The following is a 16624-nucleotide window of genomic DNA, read 5'->3' as shown; positions in this document are numbered from 1 at the left end:
ACGAACATTTTGCATCACCTAGATGTTTAGGATTGGGACATAATTAAACAAATAATCTATCTGAACATCATTTAGATATATTATTTAACATCATGTAATCAAAGAAACTACAAAATTATATCGCACAAGTCTACCGGAAGTCATAATAGCAGTACAGTATTTCAAGTTAGATGTTGACATTTTTGTCAGTTTTTTGTTAAGTATATGGAAAACTACAAAGCAGTATGTAATTCAATATGTTAATGTTACATTATTCAGCAGGTTTCATTCGACTTAATGAAGCACAATGTGTTAATTCTATTGGGTGTTGCAGAACTTTTGGCCATAGCTGTACTGTTACTATGTGTGGTTGAGAAACACACTATTTTGCAAATAATACATCTTTGTAATGTTCATGTACACACGTAGGTATGTGCAAACATATATATTCCTATAATATACATGTTCCTACATCAGGACAGTCCCTCGTCAGCCTTTATCACTCTTGCTACAACAAGCACAGTACAACAGAGAAGAAATAATACATTTAAAATAAAGACACAGGCATGCAACCAAACAGTGAAGAGAACTCGGAAACAACGAGGTTCAGGCAGAATAATGTCAGGAGATGTTTTTAAAAGAGCAAGACAATTCAAATACTTTTTTTGTATTGATAATTACCATCACCTGACACCTCACCGTTACCTGCTGTGTATTTATGTTTACTGCAGAGAAGCATTCATATATCAATAATTCTGATCAGTGAATTTGAGAGAAAAACTAGCCTATTGTGATTTGTCTATAACTTCCTGTTTTTATCTCTCTTTTTTTTTTTTTTTTTAGATGTGCAATCGACAACCAAATGATGCGCACAGCCTGGCTCAACAGGTCCACCATTTTGTTCGCTGGAAGGGATAAGTGGACCCTAGATGAGCGAGTGAGTCTGCAGACATACAATAACAGAGAGTACACCATTAAGATTAATAATGTGCAAGTTCAAGACGAAGGCCTATATACGTGTGCAGTGCAAACCAACTTGAACCCCAGGACCACCAATGTCCATCTAATAGTTCAAGGTACAGTGAAAATTGCTTTGGTTATGGTCAATGTGCATGCTGTTGTGTTTTGGCTGAATGAATCGGGTGAAATGAATTATTGTGTCAGGCATATAAGTGCATAGAAAAGCGTTATTGCAGGTAATCCTTATGAGAGGCCATAGACATCAAGACTGGTGAATAAATCTAATGTAGCTTGTATCAATTTGTAATTTTGCAGTGTTCTCATGGTCATCCGATGCCTTTACCGTAGTTTACCATGATTGACCTCTCTGAACTAGGCAATGCTTACCTATGCTTCATTACACTTTGCTATGTTTTTACAATGGTGACACTTTTTTGTAACCCTTTATGGTACAAGGGACATATGTATCCCACAAATAAAATGAAGCTAGTTTTCTTATTTTTGCAATGAGGTGCACGAAACAAGGTTTAAAATGTACTGACGGGTTGGATCTGGTCGTCCAAATTGTCAGTTTCCTCCTCATCAGACTTGAGCCACTCTCAAATATGTTTCAAGAAGAAACCATTTGAACAACCGCTCAATTCCTTGTGCACCTTAAGGGGTCAATGGTAGTGTTATATAGTAATCATGCATGTGGTAGTATTGTATTGCTATGACAAGTCATTTCAGCTGTTGTTTTTCTCCCACTGGGTCTAATTACCTCCGAATGCAAGCTAGGTAAGGGTTAATAAAGGAATAGTTATACTTTCGTTGAGAAAGAAAACAGCAACTTCCAGGACAAACACCCCGTGGCTAATGGGATCTGGTCTTGGTTTAATTTTATTTATTGATTTCGAAGAAGCACTGAGCTGAAAAAGCCCATGACCTCTTTTCCAGTGTGGCGGTTCACTAAATCAGCTGTCAATATGCAGGGGGCAGGAATCAGTAACAATCCCATTAGAAGAAAAGCTCTCTGATGCAGCTGCAATTAAAGCAAATCCCTTATACTCGAATGATCCTCGCTGCTGATCACAATATTAGGAAAGTTGATTTGTTTTTTAATTGAGCTGTATGTGGAATCAAGTGTTAGTTAATGATCAGCTACGAAAAAAAATGTTTTAGTAAAATACCAATGTATTCAGATAAACATTGCTCCATATTCATTTTGTGCATTACATGAATGTATGTTACCCAGCTAGAACGTAATTTAATGTGTGTCCGATTGTGTGCCTAATAAACACTTGTGTTATTCCCTTGCTTTCACTATTCAACCAAACTGCCATGCCCACCTCTGTAATCTCAAAGTATTGCGTTCAATACAATCGTAATAGAAAACATCTGATTTAAATATATATATATATATATATATATATATGGCTCTTTGAGCTAAAATATATATATATATATATATATATATATATATATATATTATAATAATTCTGCAAAAAGAAAATGCACAATCTGCAAAAAAAAATGTAAATTCAGAGTTTGTATTTTTGTTTTTTATTGAATCTGATTGAAGGATTTATTAAGAATGGGTGTGGGATGGTATGGGCAAATAGAACAACAACAAAATAAAAAGGAATCTTCTTTGAACTTGGCAACCTGTGAATTTAGTACCGTATGTTTCAGTGGGTAATGGTATAATTAGAGCTGATGTGCCAGTATTGTGCCTTGGAGAAGCAGTTTATGGTAAGCTGTGGAATTGTCTGCATCGTGATTGATGGGAGTGTCAGGTTGGAGCACTGGTGCATTGAGCATTAGATGGAATGATGCAGAGATACACAGAGATGGCGAAGGGGGAGTATGTGTATCGTGTATTGATTGAAACACACTCAGAAACCAGACATGCGTAAGAGAAATATGTCGGGGGGGGGGGGGGGGTGGGGGGGATATTTTTGCATGTGCTTTTGATTAAATATTTGTTAAGAGATAAAGTGCTGAAGTACCCTCTTTCTTTCTTTCTTTCTTTCTTTCTTTCTTTCTTTCTTTCTTATATAAAGCCTCATACAATCTGTTAAAGGGTGAGATCAGTCATTTCTCCCACATTTTTGCTTGGCCAATGCACCTCATTTTGATGCACTTGAAGTATGATCATAGTGGCTTGCATGCTAAAGCATTATTTAAAATGCACATAATTGGGACTTACTGTAGTAGTAGTAGCAGCAGTCGTAGTACTCAGAATAGAAGCAAGAATAATGGAGCAAATGGGACCCATAACCAAGCTACCTTATAGCTGGTTCCACAGTATAAAGGGAGAGCCCAAGGGGATCCATAGGGATTCATGGTAGTGCTCTCCCATGCTCTTGGACCATATATTCTAGCAAAATGAATAAATAAATAAACAAATAAATAAATAATAAATGAAAAAAAGAAATGTGCAGGAAATGCAATACCAAGAAGTAGTCTTAGGATTTCTGTTTTGTTGTTGTGTAATTCGTTTTGTTTTAATATATCTTTTTTACGTGAGTAACAATATGCTATTACATTTCTTGTTAAGTGGCTCTGCCTGCTTGGAATTACATCTCTTATAATGACACGTAAGGTAATAACGTGTGTAATAAATCACAAAGAGGAACGGAATCATACTCATTTTCTTAACTCTGAGCTGTATTGCTTCAGTTATAAAGTGATTTGTGGCATTTTTATTGCAATTTTCTTACATGGTGCATTAGGAACATTTAGTGGCAGTATTTATTTTTTTATTATTATTATTATTTTATTTTTTTTAAAACTGCTATTGCTTTTGTGTGCCTTTACTGTGTGTGTGTGTGTGGAAGATACTTAGTATTCCTGTGAACAGGCAGCTCTCATTGTGTACTGGATCTCCCCACACAACCAAACTCATTATCTGCTAAACAGCCATTTCCAGCGTGGTGTTCAACAAGACATAACCAGCCTGTTTCATCTCAAGGCATGGAAAACATATCAAGAGGCCCTCATGTGAGGCTAAATGGATAAAAAGCGGCTTAGATGTTGAGAGAGGCTGTTTTGTGACACGTACTGACTGCGTCTATTATTTTAGACAAATAATTGCTGTGGAATAATCACTTTGAAAATGTTGAGCATCATAATTCCGGGCAATTCAAAAGCACTCAGCGAGACACACACACAACCATCGAGGATTCAGCAAATGTTTGCTTATTAAAATCATATTACCCAAACCTACTGACAACCTCCGTGAAAACCAAACAAAGGTGTATGACGGAATAATTTAAGTATAATTTGATCTATGTTCTCTTGATGGCTCATGAACGTGGCCCCATTTACATCAACAGCCCATCATCATGTGCCTGTATAATAGCCTTTGAAGAGTCCAAATTACTGTTCCATAGCCATGGTACAGCACTCTTTGTTCATGGCTTCCCTTGAAACTCCTTATATAAATCCAGTACACTAGTACATTACTTTCAGTCCTGTTAACTGAGTTAAGTAACTATAAGCAAGCATCAGCATACACTTTCAGTTTGCCCAAGCTAGTGTTATTTTTCTGTAACAAGTCAAATAATCATGACCAAGTTAATGTCTGTTTAGAAGTTGTCAGTTTCCATTTTTTATAGCAAGAAATTAAAAAAATAAACTGTTTCTGAATCCAAATATTGGATTTATTTAAAACCGCTGGGATGAAGGTTCTGGGAGGGCCCAAAAAACTGTATACGCTGGTTTGCCTGTCTGCTTCTTAAGTACAAACTAGATGGGATTTCATTTATGAGCTATCAGACCAAAAGAAAAAGCGTTCATTTATAAATCAAATCAGTTGCTGTTTCATTGATTGTTATTTATTTTTAGATTAATAGTTGGAAATTAATATAGATAGATAGATAGATAGATAGATAGATAGATAGATAGATAGATACTTTGAAAAAAGAAAAAAAAAAGCCTTTGTTATCTCGAGATCACAAGAAAACCATTTTGTTATCTTGTGATCACAAGTTAATTTTTCTCAGGATCTCAAGAAAACAGGAGTGATTACTTCAGTTTTCCTGACATAATTGATCTGTAATGCCTTCTGTTTTCTCGAGATCCTGAGAAATGATCTTGTGATCAACAGATAACGGAATGGTAATATCGAGATCCTGAGATCATTTATCTCGTGATCTCGACATACCAAAGAATTATTGTATTATTTTCCGATTGCCTCAACGAGCCGCCGTAGATATGTGTAGATCAGAGAATGAAGAATTACAAGGCTGTATAATACAGCCTTGAAGCCATTGTTTTTATTGTAGATTGTATTACTTACAATAGTGTGTTTGAAGACTTATTACTTTCATTCTGAAATGACATAACCGTATACATTATTAGGTTTGGTGATGTATCGTGTTTTATATCACAGCTTTCATTGATGAAAGCAGGAGTGGATTGCATTTGAAAATGCAGACTGATCTAGGTTCTTTTATTGTTTTTCTGTCACTTCGTAGTATAACAGCCATATTTCAAGGAAAGAGTTTCAAAGTAGAAAAGCTGTGAAGACCTAACGTTACTTTTACAATCAACAGGTGTAAAATACATCCGTTTTATACAGTACATTAAATTTAACCTAATATTATTTATTTTATTTTATCTTTATTATAACCATATGCTTACAGTATACATTTAGTATAGCTCGCTGGTCCAACTCGGACAATGGGCTTACAGTGGGATCCCTGTTCTGCAGATGGGAAGCAGGAGAGCTAGAATCTGAGGATCTAGCTTAACGAAATGAAATGGTACCATGTGCAGTATTCATACTGGTGCAAAATGAACAGCAGTGGGAGCCAGTAAAGGGGATGGGGGGAGGTTATAGAAGTTACTGAATTACAGGCAATAACATTAATAATGACTTTGTACTTATTGGTAATTATGCTCTGTTTATAATAAAGGCTTAATATATAGTATATAACTGTAGAACTATGAATATTGAAACTTACAGTAACCGTTTGGTAGCCTGGCAAGTGTGTATCCCTGTACCATTTGTTTTCACATTAACGAAATTTGCCATCTTGATTCATGACAACCTCAAAAACAAAGTTTAGCATAAAGAAATGTCACTGGTGTGTGGTTGCAGACAGAGGACATTTTATATGTTGTTACATTTCTGCAGTAGAGTTTTTTTTTTGTTTTTCTTTGTTTTTTTTTAAGGAACGCAAGCATTAGTGCCCTCACTTCAGATGGTTTATCAGATCTTTAAAAAACAAAACCAAAAAAAAAAACCAAAACAGTTTTCAAGTTTGAGCTCAGCCTCAGTTATAATACTATTGGTGTAATTCTGTGTTATGTATGTTGGAGCAGTAGATAAAAAGAATTAGCTCTTACAGTGCAGTATTTTCCCAGTATAATATAGAGGCTAAAGTCTCATTACTAGTTCGAGATTCATTTCCTCTCCACCAGTGCCTCCAAGAGTAATGAACCATTTAAAATATTCAGGGGCTTTAAAGCTGCAGAAATAGGAGCGAACCCTGCAAAGATGAATCTGTTATACACATTGAGGAGCACTTCATTAATGGGTTCCTGCTCTTTTCCATGCACAGTTGAACTCTGGGGTCTTGGAACTTTTATCAAAATGAACAAAAGCATAGGCAGTGTGCTTGTAATACTTAAGGATATATATATATATATATATATATATATATATATATATATATATATATATATATATATATATATATATAAACAGATAACTTTGATTTCAAAGATTTTTATTAGGAATTAGTCCTGGGTCACAATACTACTTAAAAAAAAAAAAAAAAAAAGTATTTTCGTTGTATTGAAATAAGTTAAAGTCTAATCTCTAGAGCTCAGAATATAGGGTCTACTTGTGGAAGTGTGCAAGATACTGTGTGACACATCCAACATAAACATGCATATTTGTCATCATTCAAGATCCCTCTTGCTAAATTCCACAGTAGTTTACTTTAATAAACTTAAAAAAAATAAATAAATAAACTTCAAGCTTTGTCTTTAATCACTTGATGACAAGAGCTTGAAATGCAGTTTTGCTACATTTCCATCTTCACAGTAAAACCAGTCTGTAAAACTAAATCTCATCTTCTTCCAGTATCAAACTGGGTCTGCCTACCTCCAGTTCCACCTGCAGTCTACAATGTAATCTGCAGCCACACTCACAGGTTAAATATTGCCTGCATAATTGTGTAATGGCTAATTATAATTTAATTCACTGAGATCGCAGGGGAGGATATAAAACTCCTATTGCATAGCAGTTTCACCCATTCCAGGTTTTACTACGAGCTTGATTAGGCTCCGTGTGTAGTTAACAAGCTCAGGTGTGACTTATCAAACACAAAGTAAAACATGGAGTGGATCAAACTGCTATGCAATGGGAGTCTTATTTCCATCCATGAATCGAGTTCTTCCAGTCCGCAGTCCATAGTGGGACTGACAGTCCCAGCTGAAATCGGTTTGATCTCGAGGCTGATTGAAACAAACAGGACTGATTTTAAAATCACTTTCAAGACTCAATGGCAGATGGAACTGTGGCATCAAATGCAGTTAGCAGCATGACACCTCGGAAATGCACCGTTCATTTGCAAGATGTATACAGCTGCCAAAAATAAAATAAAATAAAAATTATTTAAACTGATTGTTGATCAATTTAGCATGGGGAATTGCTCCATGAATAAAATCAACTGTCTAAAATCGGTTTTGGTTTAGTTTCATTTTTCATTCTTAGTTGCTATTGGGAATTCCTTGGCAAATAGAGTTATAGTGATGAAAACAGAGATGTGAAATACATCCACATAAGCACATATAGAGTCTCCTCATAACTGCGGAATAATCACACAGTACCTGTGCAGGTCACAGATATGTATATACAATCAAGAGCTTATCAGATTATAGCGACATGCAACCCGAAACATCTCTAGGAGGGTAGGGCAAAAGTTTGGCTTAATAAGGAAGGATGTTTTGTAAATTAGTGCGTCTGGTGTCCTTATTATTTGGGGATAAACAGCATGATTTGAAAGCCAAATTACACATGGAGTCTCTTATTTAGAAAATACTCCAGTATTGCTTTAGGATTCTTGAAAATGTGTTCCCAACACTTTCTAGGTCAAGTATTATAAATGGGACGCCACAGGAAAGCATCATTTGGTAATGCAGAATATAAACCAACCAGACACATTTATCTCTGTCGTCTGCACTTCCATAAACTTTATTTATGTCCAATCAATCTTTTACTCAGAGAAACTGCACTCTGAAGTATATACAGAACTGTCTATCTGTTTGGCAGTCTCTAATATAGGTCTTTGGGTGTTTGAATTCCAGATGTATAGTTCTGAAACTGTATGTCCGGATAATACTGTGATTAAGGTTAGTGTTGGGAATAAGGCAAAGGTTAGGAATAAGGCAAAGGTTAAGGTTATGGTTAAGGTGCTATCTGACTGGCTTGAAAAAAAGTTATTGCATAAACAAGACACATTATGTAAATACATACAACATACAGCAGTTATACATAGTTATTGCATTATATTATATGCTCCTTTGTACCATTAATCGCTACAGTACATTATATATTGTGCAATATCAGAAAATTGAAATGTGTGCGGTTTTCAGTATTGTAGCTTGAACAAGGTTGGAAGGGACTAACAAAATAAATAAATAATACAGTCTCGTTTACCTCATTCCAGTGAAGTCAAACCAAATGGAAATTTGAATGGCATTACAGTGATCTGATTTTAAAAGAAAAAAAAGTGCAAGTGTATCTAATACTGTAATTTCATTTAAGCCTAAGGGAGGCGAAATGCATTGAAACGCTTCACGCTGGAATTAGAGATGTTTCTCTTCTGAATGTTGGTTCGAATGCTGCAATACTTTATGCCCTTGGGGAGTTTCCTGTTCACCTCCATCTGACTGCCCTGGTGTGACCCGACCCTTTATCGTATACATCATCAGAAACAGAATTATTTTTATGGAGGCTGGAATGTGAGTCAAATGAACAGCAACGGCTACAGTAAATAATGCAATATTTTCTCTGCAGTGCCAAGGGATTTAGACAGATTAAGAGTAGAAGGTCTATTATTATTTTTTTCTGCACTGCTGTAAAACAGGAAGACTAAAAACCAGGGAAACTCGAACTCGAGAGATTGTTCAACGAGCATTAATCTTTTTACCAGCCATAACTTTTTTTTCTGCATTTAAAATAGCGAGGTACGTTTTGAAATCTCTTAAGTGCACAAAAGTATACATGGAGTTCTTATGGGAGCTGCGTTGCTGTCTTTTATAGCGTTCTTTGATTCTGCGTCACGGTGTAAAACTGCTAAGTGTATTGGGTATGCAGAGATTACAATTGCACACAATGTGCATATCCGCATAAGAGGGAGCAGAGGAATAATAGAGGGTTATTTCCCTTGCAACAAACTGAAAGGTGAGGTGAACTGAATTTGTAATACAGTATGGGTACTCCTATATAATCAAGGAAGGCACTTAGAAGATGGGAACGTGTAGGATTGTCATAACATAGGATATAATATGAAATGAATCAGATACGATGATCACACACGTCTGTATTATATGGATAATCTGTGAAAACAAGATATAATGGAGCTCTAAATGCAACAAAGTATCATCCGCCCCCATATGAATAAAAAAATACCAAGGCTTAGCTATCTTCACAACAGATCAAGGCAGATCAAGGCTGAATGCCGAATTAAAATAAATAATATAATAGGCATGCATTTGCAGGTTTGAAGCAGTTGCATTGTGCAGGATCAGTGTCCCCAGTTTGTATTCTTAGTGGTCAAACCTTGTAACAAGTAATATGTGAAAAGAAGTTAATTGAAATCCAGTATCCTCAGCCTTGGATCGATGAACTAGAGTTTATACAGAAAAAAAAAAAAAAAACAAGAACCAGCACAAAATGTGATATTAGAGCACTTCAGTACTGATACCATTTAAACTAAACAATTATTATTATTATTATTATTAAAAAATAATAATAATAATAATAATAATAATAATAATAATAATAAAAGATGAAAATGCTGTTTATCCAGATGTCGTGCGGTGGACCAGGTGGATGGTACAAGAGCCTGAGGCACATTTATAAGGTCATTTATGGCCAGTGTCAGCTTCAGCCACTAAGGCAGTAAGTTGTCAGTTAAAATAAAATAAAATAAAACATGCATAAATACGCTAATGATAAATTACCAGTCTCTAGTCAATTAAAGTGCAGGAGATGTTAAAATAAACTGGTATACAACACAGGACCTAAATGTAGCCTGAATGTGGACATCAAAGCTAGCTAGATCAGATATCAGTCCAACACTAAGATGATCCACTTTTGTTTGCAGGTAGAACTTTCTTTGTATACTACTGCTCCAGAATCGAGCTGCACTGCAGTTCTAAGGGAGCTCCAACGATTCCATTCTGGAGCTTCCATAACCTGATAATAACTCGGAATTGGATCATCCGATAGCAAACAATACAAAAGGTGGGCAAATAAGTACAACTGCATTTTAATCTACTCGCTGTCAAATATACAATGGTCTTTGTTACAAAACTTTGATTTCCGTGCTGGAATGATAATGAAAACGAGGATGAAACAGTTTGTGTGCAACAGGAAAAGCACAGGGGAAGGCAGCGAGAGGACTAAACAGATGGAGCGTGAAGCAGACTGTGGATAGGATACAGAGGACAAGGTAAAGTTTAGATATAAAACCTCAGAGGAGGAAGCTGCCCATGAAGCTCTGCATATCATGGGTATAGAGGTCAGGCAGGCTCTTGACATGAGGAAACGGCAGATCACAAAGACTTGTGGATTGTGTACTGTAGAACACTGGAGGACATTTATATGTAGAGGACAATGCATTATCTTGTAAGATTATTAGGATGATTATTATTATTATTATTATGTTTTCATTTTCCTCCATATACAAATGAAAAGCATAGGTAAAAGCATGTGTGTTATCCAAGATGTTCTCCGATGTCAGAATAATCGCGTGGCACTGATATTTCCACATTCCTAATTGCACATATTTGTGACTAAATTCAGAATATTTTTCTTGGCCAATTGTGCGCCACCCCCTGGGAGCTCCCGTCTACGGTCAGCAATAGAATAGCCTGGACTCGAACCGGCGACCTCCAGGCTATAGGGTGCATCCTGCACTCTACTCGGAGTGCCTTTACCAGATGAACCACTCGGGAGCCCCCTGTCATAACGGGTTTTAATAATTGCAATTATCCAGCTTCTGAAAAAACTATCCAGTGGCGTACAAGGGATTGGATGGAAAAATAAACAGTAAAAAATGTACCTTTTGTTGTGTAACGTAGACCCATTTGGGATTAGTTTGTTTCCTTGACTATGTAACAGCTTTTCTTTGAAGGATCTGCACTACATATCAACAAATGCCAAAAAAGACAATTATTGTTATGCATTATATTAAAGTACAGAATAATACTGTAACTGCACCGGTACTGTAGTTGTAGTACATCATTGTGTTATATGTGTGATAAGTCCACAGTCCACAGTGGAGCAACCATTCATGCTAAGCAAGACCTGGTAAAGAAAATGTTGGCTGTTTCTGACAACATTCTGGGGCACAAATAACTGTCACAGCCTGCCATGTTGCTATAGAGACAACTTTGCAGCTTGGGAATAACTTCATAGAATGATTAAAGATGAAAAAAATATAAACCTTAAATAAAACAGGAATATTCAACCCCCTCACATCACTTTTTGTTTGAGACTGCAATCAAATTTATGAGCTACTGGTCAGGAAGTCTCTGCTAAAAGCATGCCGTGTCTTCCTTCTCGGTAGTATTCGGCAGTGTTCTTGGCAACATTAAATGTATGATATCGGGATTAATGCAGCGTTTGACTTTTTTTTTTTTTTTTTAATGATTGGTATTACCTTCTAATTTATCATAGCAATTAAACGTTTTACTTTCTGATACACATAAATCAGCCCAACTTTTAATTCATTAATAATGCTGGCCCTCCTTTCCGAGAATGCATCCCAGTGACATTTAAAATAGGAATGCCTGTTCTAATCATAAACACCGTCCCCTAGGAATACCACAACATGATAGTGTGCTTATTGTGTAATGCTATATACATTGAATTGCCAACCCGGCTCTTTGTATTCATGCTTCAGGACAAATGGAAGGTTATTTATCAGGCATTCTACATGCAAACTGGTCTAAATAAATCCTTGGCTGTTGTATTGATGATACCAGTCCTTTAGTAATCTGAATCATTTTAACAAATATAACAGGCACCTCATTAGACCTGCATTAACTGTAATGTTGATTACTGACGGCTTATCCTTTAAAGTTGATAAAGAATGTTCCATGTTGAGACAGCATCAATGCTGTACATAGGTAAATAGCTGCCCAAACTGTCTCTTCTTTATTATTTCCATGTGTTCTGGGAAATAAGATACTAAACTGAGCGCTTGTTATTTCCCCATCTGCTGGTTAAATATGATATTAGGAACATCTGTATTTCTAGATATTTTCTTTTTAATTTTTTTTTTTTGCTAGTGAAGGAATTAATTATGCAGTTTTGTTATTGGGTGCCGTGCTACAAACTGCAAAGGCCATCAATAAAGCAGTCAGCAAAAGAATGTGTTGATCTTGCATTTTTCTGTATTAAAACCAATTACAAAATCGTGTCTTACATTATACTTGAAATGAGTTTCATTTATGCATAGCCGAGGAACCCTTTTAAAAAGAGAGTGTGTGTCTGCTCTTGCGGCTTATTCTACAGAGCCAATGGACACAGTTCAGCTACATTCCTTACAAGTAGTTACATTGTATTTACTGTATGTTCACAATTCTGTAAGGAAAGAACTCCATACATTAACAACATGCGTTTAACATAGTTATTTTCCAGGCCATATTATTTTGTTATTATGTATTAAATAATGTAACAAAAGTGTAAGAACATCACAGCTACATTGTAGTTACGTACCAGTATTGGTAGTGTACGCAACCTAATTTATCAAACATTTGTCATTGCTCTGTCATTCTAACGAGGGAAGATGAGTGCAAATTATTATTATTATTATTATTATTATTATTATTATTATTATTATTATTATTACCATAGCTCAGTTTTGCTATAGTGCCATGTGACATACCACACAGGGAATCACTAGATACTAGGGAGAAACAGTTTGATAGATTTTGATCTACAGCTTTGTATTTCCAAAAGACTGTTTATATCGACTTAAAAGGTAGAAAACAAATAGAAGAAAATTGGAGGAGTGCAGTGAGAATACTGCTAATGCTAATTTAGAGGTAGCGCTCCTTTTAAAAGGTTTTCTCATATCTGGTTATGATGCATTTCAATTGCTGGTACTGTGATTGCTGTCTTGAGGGGAGACGGAAAGGGCGATTTTGAATAATGCTGTTCCATTGCTAGCTGAAGAGTCTGTATATTTAAGATCTGTTCTACTGGCCGTAGATTCAGGGAAAGTCTAAACTCAGAAGCAGCTTACAGTAAGGTTACTGATGCTACGAGATACAAAGATTTATTTTTTGCCTCAGTGGTTGTCTTGACTCCCTTGAAGGCTTGTGTGTGCTGCTGAACTGAAATGTCATGGTTATGGAAGTATATATCCTTTCGATGCATGTATTGTAGTGCAGACACACATGCAGGCACATACAGTCTCATTTGTGTGAGGTCTGGTTCCCACTTATAATGGGTTATAATGTACCAGAACTGACAGAAGTCTATATTAGTTTGTGAACAGCGAATGAAAATACTCAGTCATTCCTTGTCTGATTTTTCACCGTTAACTTTTTTTTTTTAATGAATTGTAATCACTGCAAGTTAATGAACAGTACATGGGTATAAGGCTTAGAAAAACCACTAAACAGGGTTAATTAGTTCTCTAATGGGCAACACGAAAAGAAAATGGCCTTAAAAGTTACTTAAAAGAACAATCAATAACACTGTTACAGTCCTATAGTCACTCAGAGAATAAAGCCTTTAGCATGCCAGCTAATTTCAAATGCACTATTAACATAGAAATGCAGGTGCCATCTACCATAAAACCATTGCATTGAAAATAATGGAAATAGTATGAGGTTAATGGATAAAAATCCATCAGGATCTGCATTTTATTTCCAAGGGTGTCCTGAAAGACCAATCGATTGTTAACATAGCCCATTATAGGCTTGAAAAGCAACAGCAGGGCTGTCCAGGTAAGTCTCTAAACTAGGACATCTTGGTTCTCCACTTGTGTCCATCCTGTGGCTTGCAAAACAATACAATTATTATTTTATAAAGTTTCTTCACAAAGTGTTGGACCTGATACAGTGCTCTGATTATGAAGTGGGTCCACAGGGTTTGGCTTGACCATTTACATCCAGATAAGTGGTGGTGGTGTTCAAGTGGGAGGAGTCTAAGTGTATGGAGAATGGATATCTGCTGTAGGACAGTTCAGAGTAAGTGCTTTGCAAAGAAGTGTTGTGACACCGTCCTTAGATCTGGGGAAGAAGAATGCTGGCTTGTATTTGCTTGAAAGTTTTGTAAAGGTTGTACTGGCCAGGCGAGTGGTAAACGATTTCCTCATGTTGGGTAACCTTGGGGAAGACTGTGCTTCTTCAAAGGTGGGTCTCAGCATTCTTTGTTGGGGCTTTCACAAACAAAGCTTTTAGGTTTTTTAGTAGGCCCCTGTGAGTTTCTCCTGGCTGTGCTCCTCACTTAGTATCTCATTGTAAATTCAGCTTTTATCTACAATTACAGTATCTTTGGGGAGCAGGATGGGGCAATATGAATTTCCATCTGAGAGTATGAGTGCATTACATGGTGATAAAAACTGTTTTGACAATACATTGTTAAAAATTGTACAATGTTGATCTGTTCTCAAGCATTCTCCAGAGGAAAACCTGGGCTTTGTGCTTCAGAGCAGAAATAAAGTGCAGGCAGCATGCTCTATTTCACTTACTGATTTGGATCAAAAGATACTCTAGTTTTGTTTTCTGAATAATCCACAATTATGTGTAAAATGCTGCACTTAAAATATGTTAGACAAATCCAGTCATATTTCATTGATTGTGATATAAAAAGAGAATAACGTTTGTATACATATACAGTATTTTTAATTGTAACCATTCAACAGTCACAGGGCCATATTATGAATGTTATCATACCATTTAAATATGCACTGTGCTAGCTGTGACCACCTGCTTTCAATCTACAGCAATATCAATAAGTAGAGTCAGTTTTTTCTTTTTATTGTATACTGTCATACACCTTGGGTGCTCCTAAAGAGCTGACTTGATGGTTAGCTAGACCACTCTGGCCTTCAGTACTGTGCATTAGTCTGTATGCCTGAAAGCTATTTCCATTTTTGTTTCCTCAGTTCCTCCCACAATCGTGAATATATCATCGGACGTCTCGGTGAATGAAGGTGCAAACGTCTCCATTGTGTGTTTGGCTACCGGAAAGCCTGAACCAGTGGTGACATGGAGACATCTCTCACCAATAGGTAAGAAGCTTTGAATATAGTGTGTGTTTGTGTGTGTGTGTTTTGTCTGTGTTCATGCGCTGTGAGTGCTATAAGGATGCTGATCCATTTCCTATGGTTACATCATTGATTCTGTTATTGCCATTATCAATTATAATTAACATATTATAATTAAGACTAGAATGACCCATGATTGAACTTAGCAGCATTACATTTATTGATTCCAAGTCTCAAAGCACACATTCATAAGAAAACATTGAGATTATGGTAAAGCGGTCACTACTTCAAACACTAGGTAGATAGTTGGCCATATTACCTTCCTATTGGGAGTTGGGCAAACCTCGACACGATGTTCAGGGAGGAGAATGGAAGTTGTCTGGGATGCGTGTCTCAAAGTGAGTCCCAAATATATATAGGTAGCAAAACAAACCCTCATGCATCAAAAGCTGTAATTACCCCAGACACCATGTACTCTGTTTCACCTTTGTGCTTCAGTAGTCCCAGACAGATGCTTGGAACCTTGTTACCCATTTTTAAATCTATCTCAATCTATCTAAAATTCTAGGTGATTCACAAAGTTTGGCTATAGCTATATACTTAGAACACCTTACCTAAGGCAACATTAGTTAGTCCTAAATCATGTTCAAGGTCTATGAAACCAGCAGTTGGCTGGAGTTTGTCAGAGCTACAGGGACATCATGCTGTTCTCCCTAAAGTGCTAATTAAGGATGTAGCCAAGTGGATTAGAAATCTGTACCTGCGTCTGTAACTCATTTTTGATAACACAGATCAGAGATACTCAGGAACATTTTTGTGAGGGCCGAATTTTCCAAAAAATAAACAAATGAAAGTTCTCAAGGGCCGGACATATTTTTCCAATTTGGCAATAGTCCTTTACAAATGCAGAGTACATTCAAATTACTATGTACAAATGCTTCCCTGTTTAATGGGATAGCTGAGTTTTCTTTTTCTCCTTCACAGTATTTGTGAACTGCTGCAGTGTATCACTTTCTGCCAGTTTTAATAGCTGATGTAGGTGTGAATCTGTCACAGTGCTACGATGCACGGATTTCACTTGCTTCATTGAGGAAAAAGCACTTTCACAGCAATATGTGGATCCAAATAATGAAAGGACCGTCAAAGCAGCGTCCTTTATTGTTGGGTATTTCTGGTCAGGAATCAGAGACCAAAATGCAAGGCTTGTTATGTCACTTGTTATGAGAGCCTCCGCA

The 16624-nt window shown here is 36.4% G+C and overlaps 1 protein-coding gene across 7 annotated transcripts in view; it reads left to right on the top strand.

The window, feature by feature from the left end:
- Positions 1–16624, top strand: part of LOC117397310 (opioid-binding protein/cell adhesion molecule-like) — a 244977-nt gene that overhangs the window by 184704 nt on the left and 43649 nt on the right. For all 7 annotated transcript variants that reach the window (XM_034913058.2, XM_059009985.1, XM_059009983.1 and 4 more), the window contains 2 exons: positions 823–1055; positions 15288–15413. In XM_034913058.2, the coding sequence (XP_034768949.1) occupies positions 823–1055; positions 15288–15413 (359 nt within the window). The remainder of the gene's footprint in view (positions 1–822; positions 1056–15287; positions 15414–16624) is intronic.

The sequence above is a fragment of the Acipenser ruthenus genome, chromosome 40, assembly GCF_902713425.1.
Source record: "Acipenser ruthenus chromosome 40, fAciRut3.2 maternal haplotype, whole genome shotgun sequence".
NCBI lineage: Eukaryota > Metazoa > Chordata > Actinopteri > Acipenseriformes > Acipenseridae > Acipenser > Acipenser ruthenus.
The sequence above is the reverse complement of the archived record's forward strand: the minus strand, read 5'-3'. Positions and strand labels throughout refer to the sequence as shown.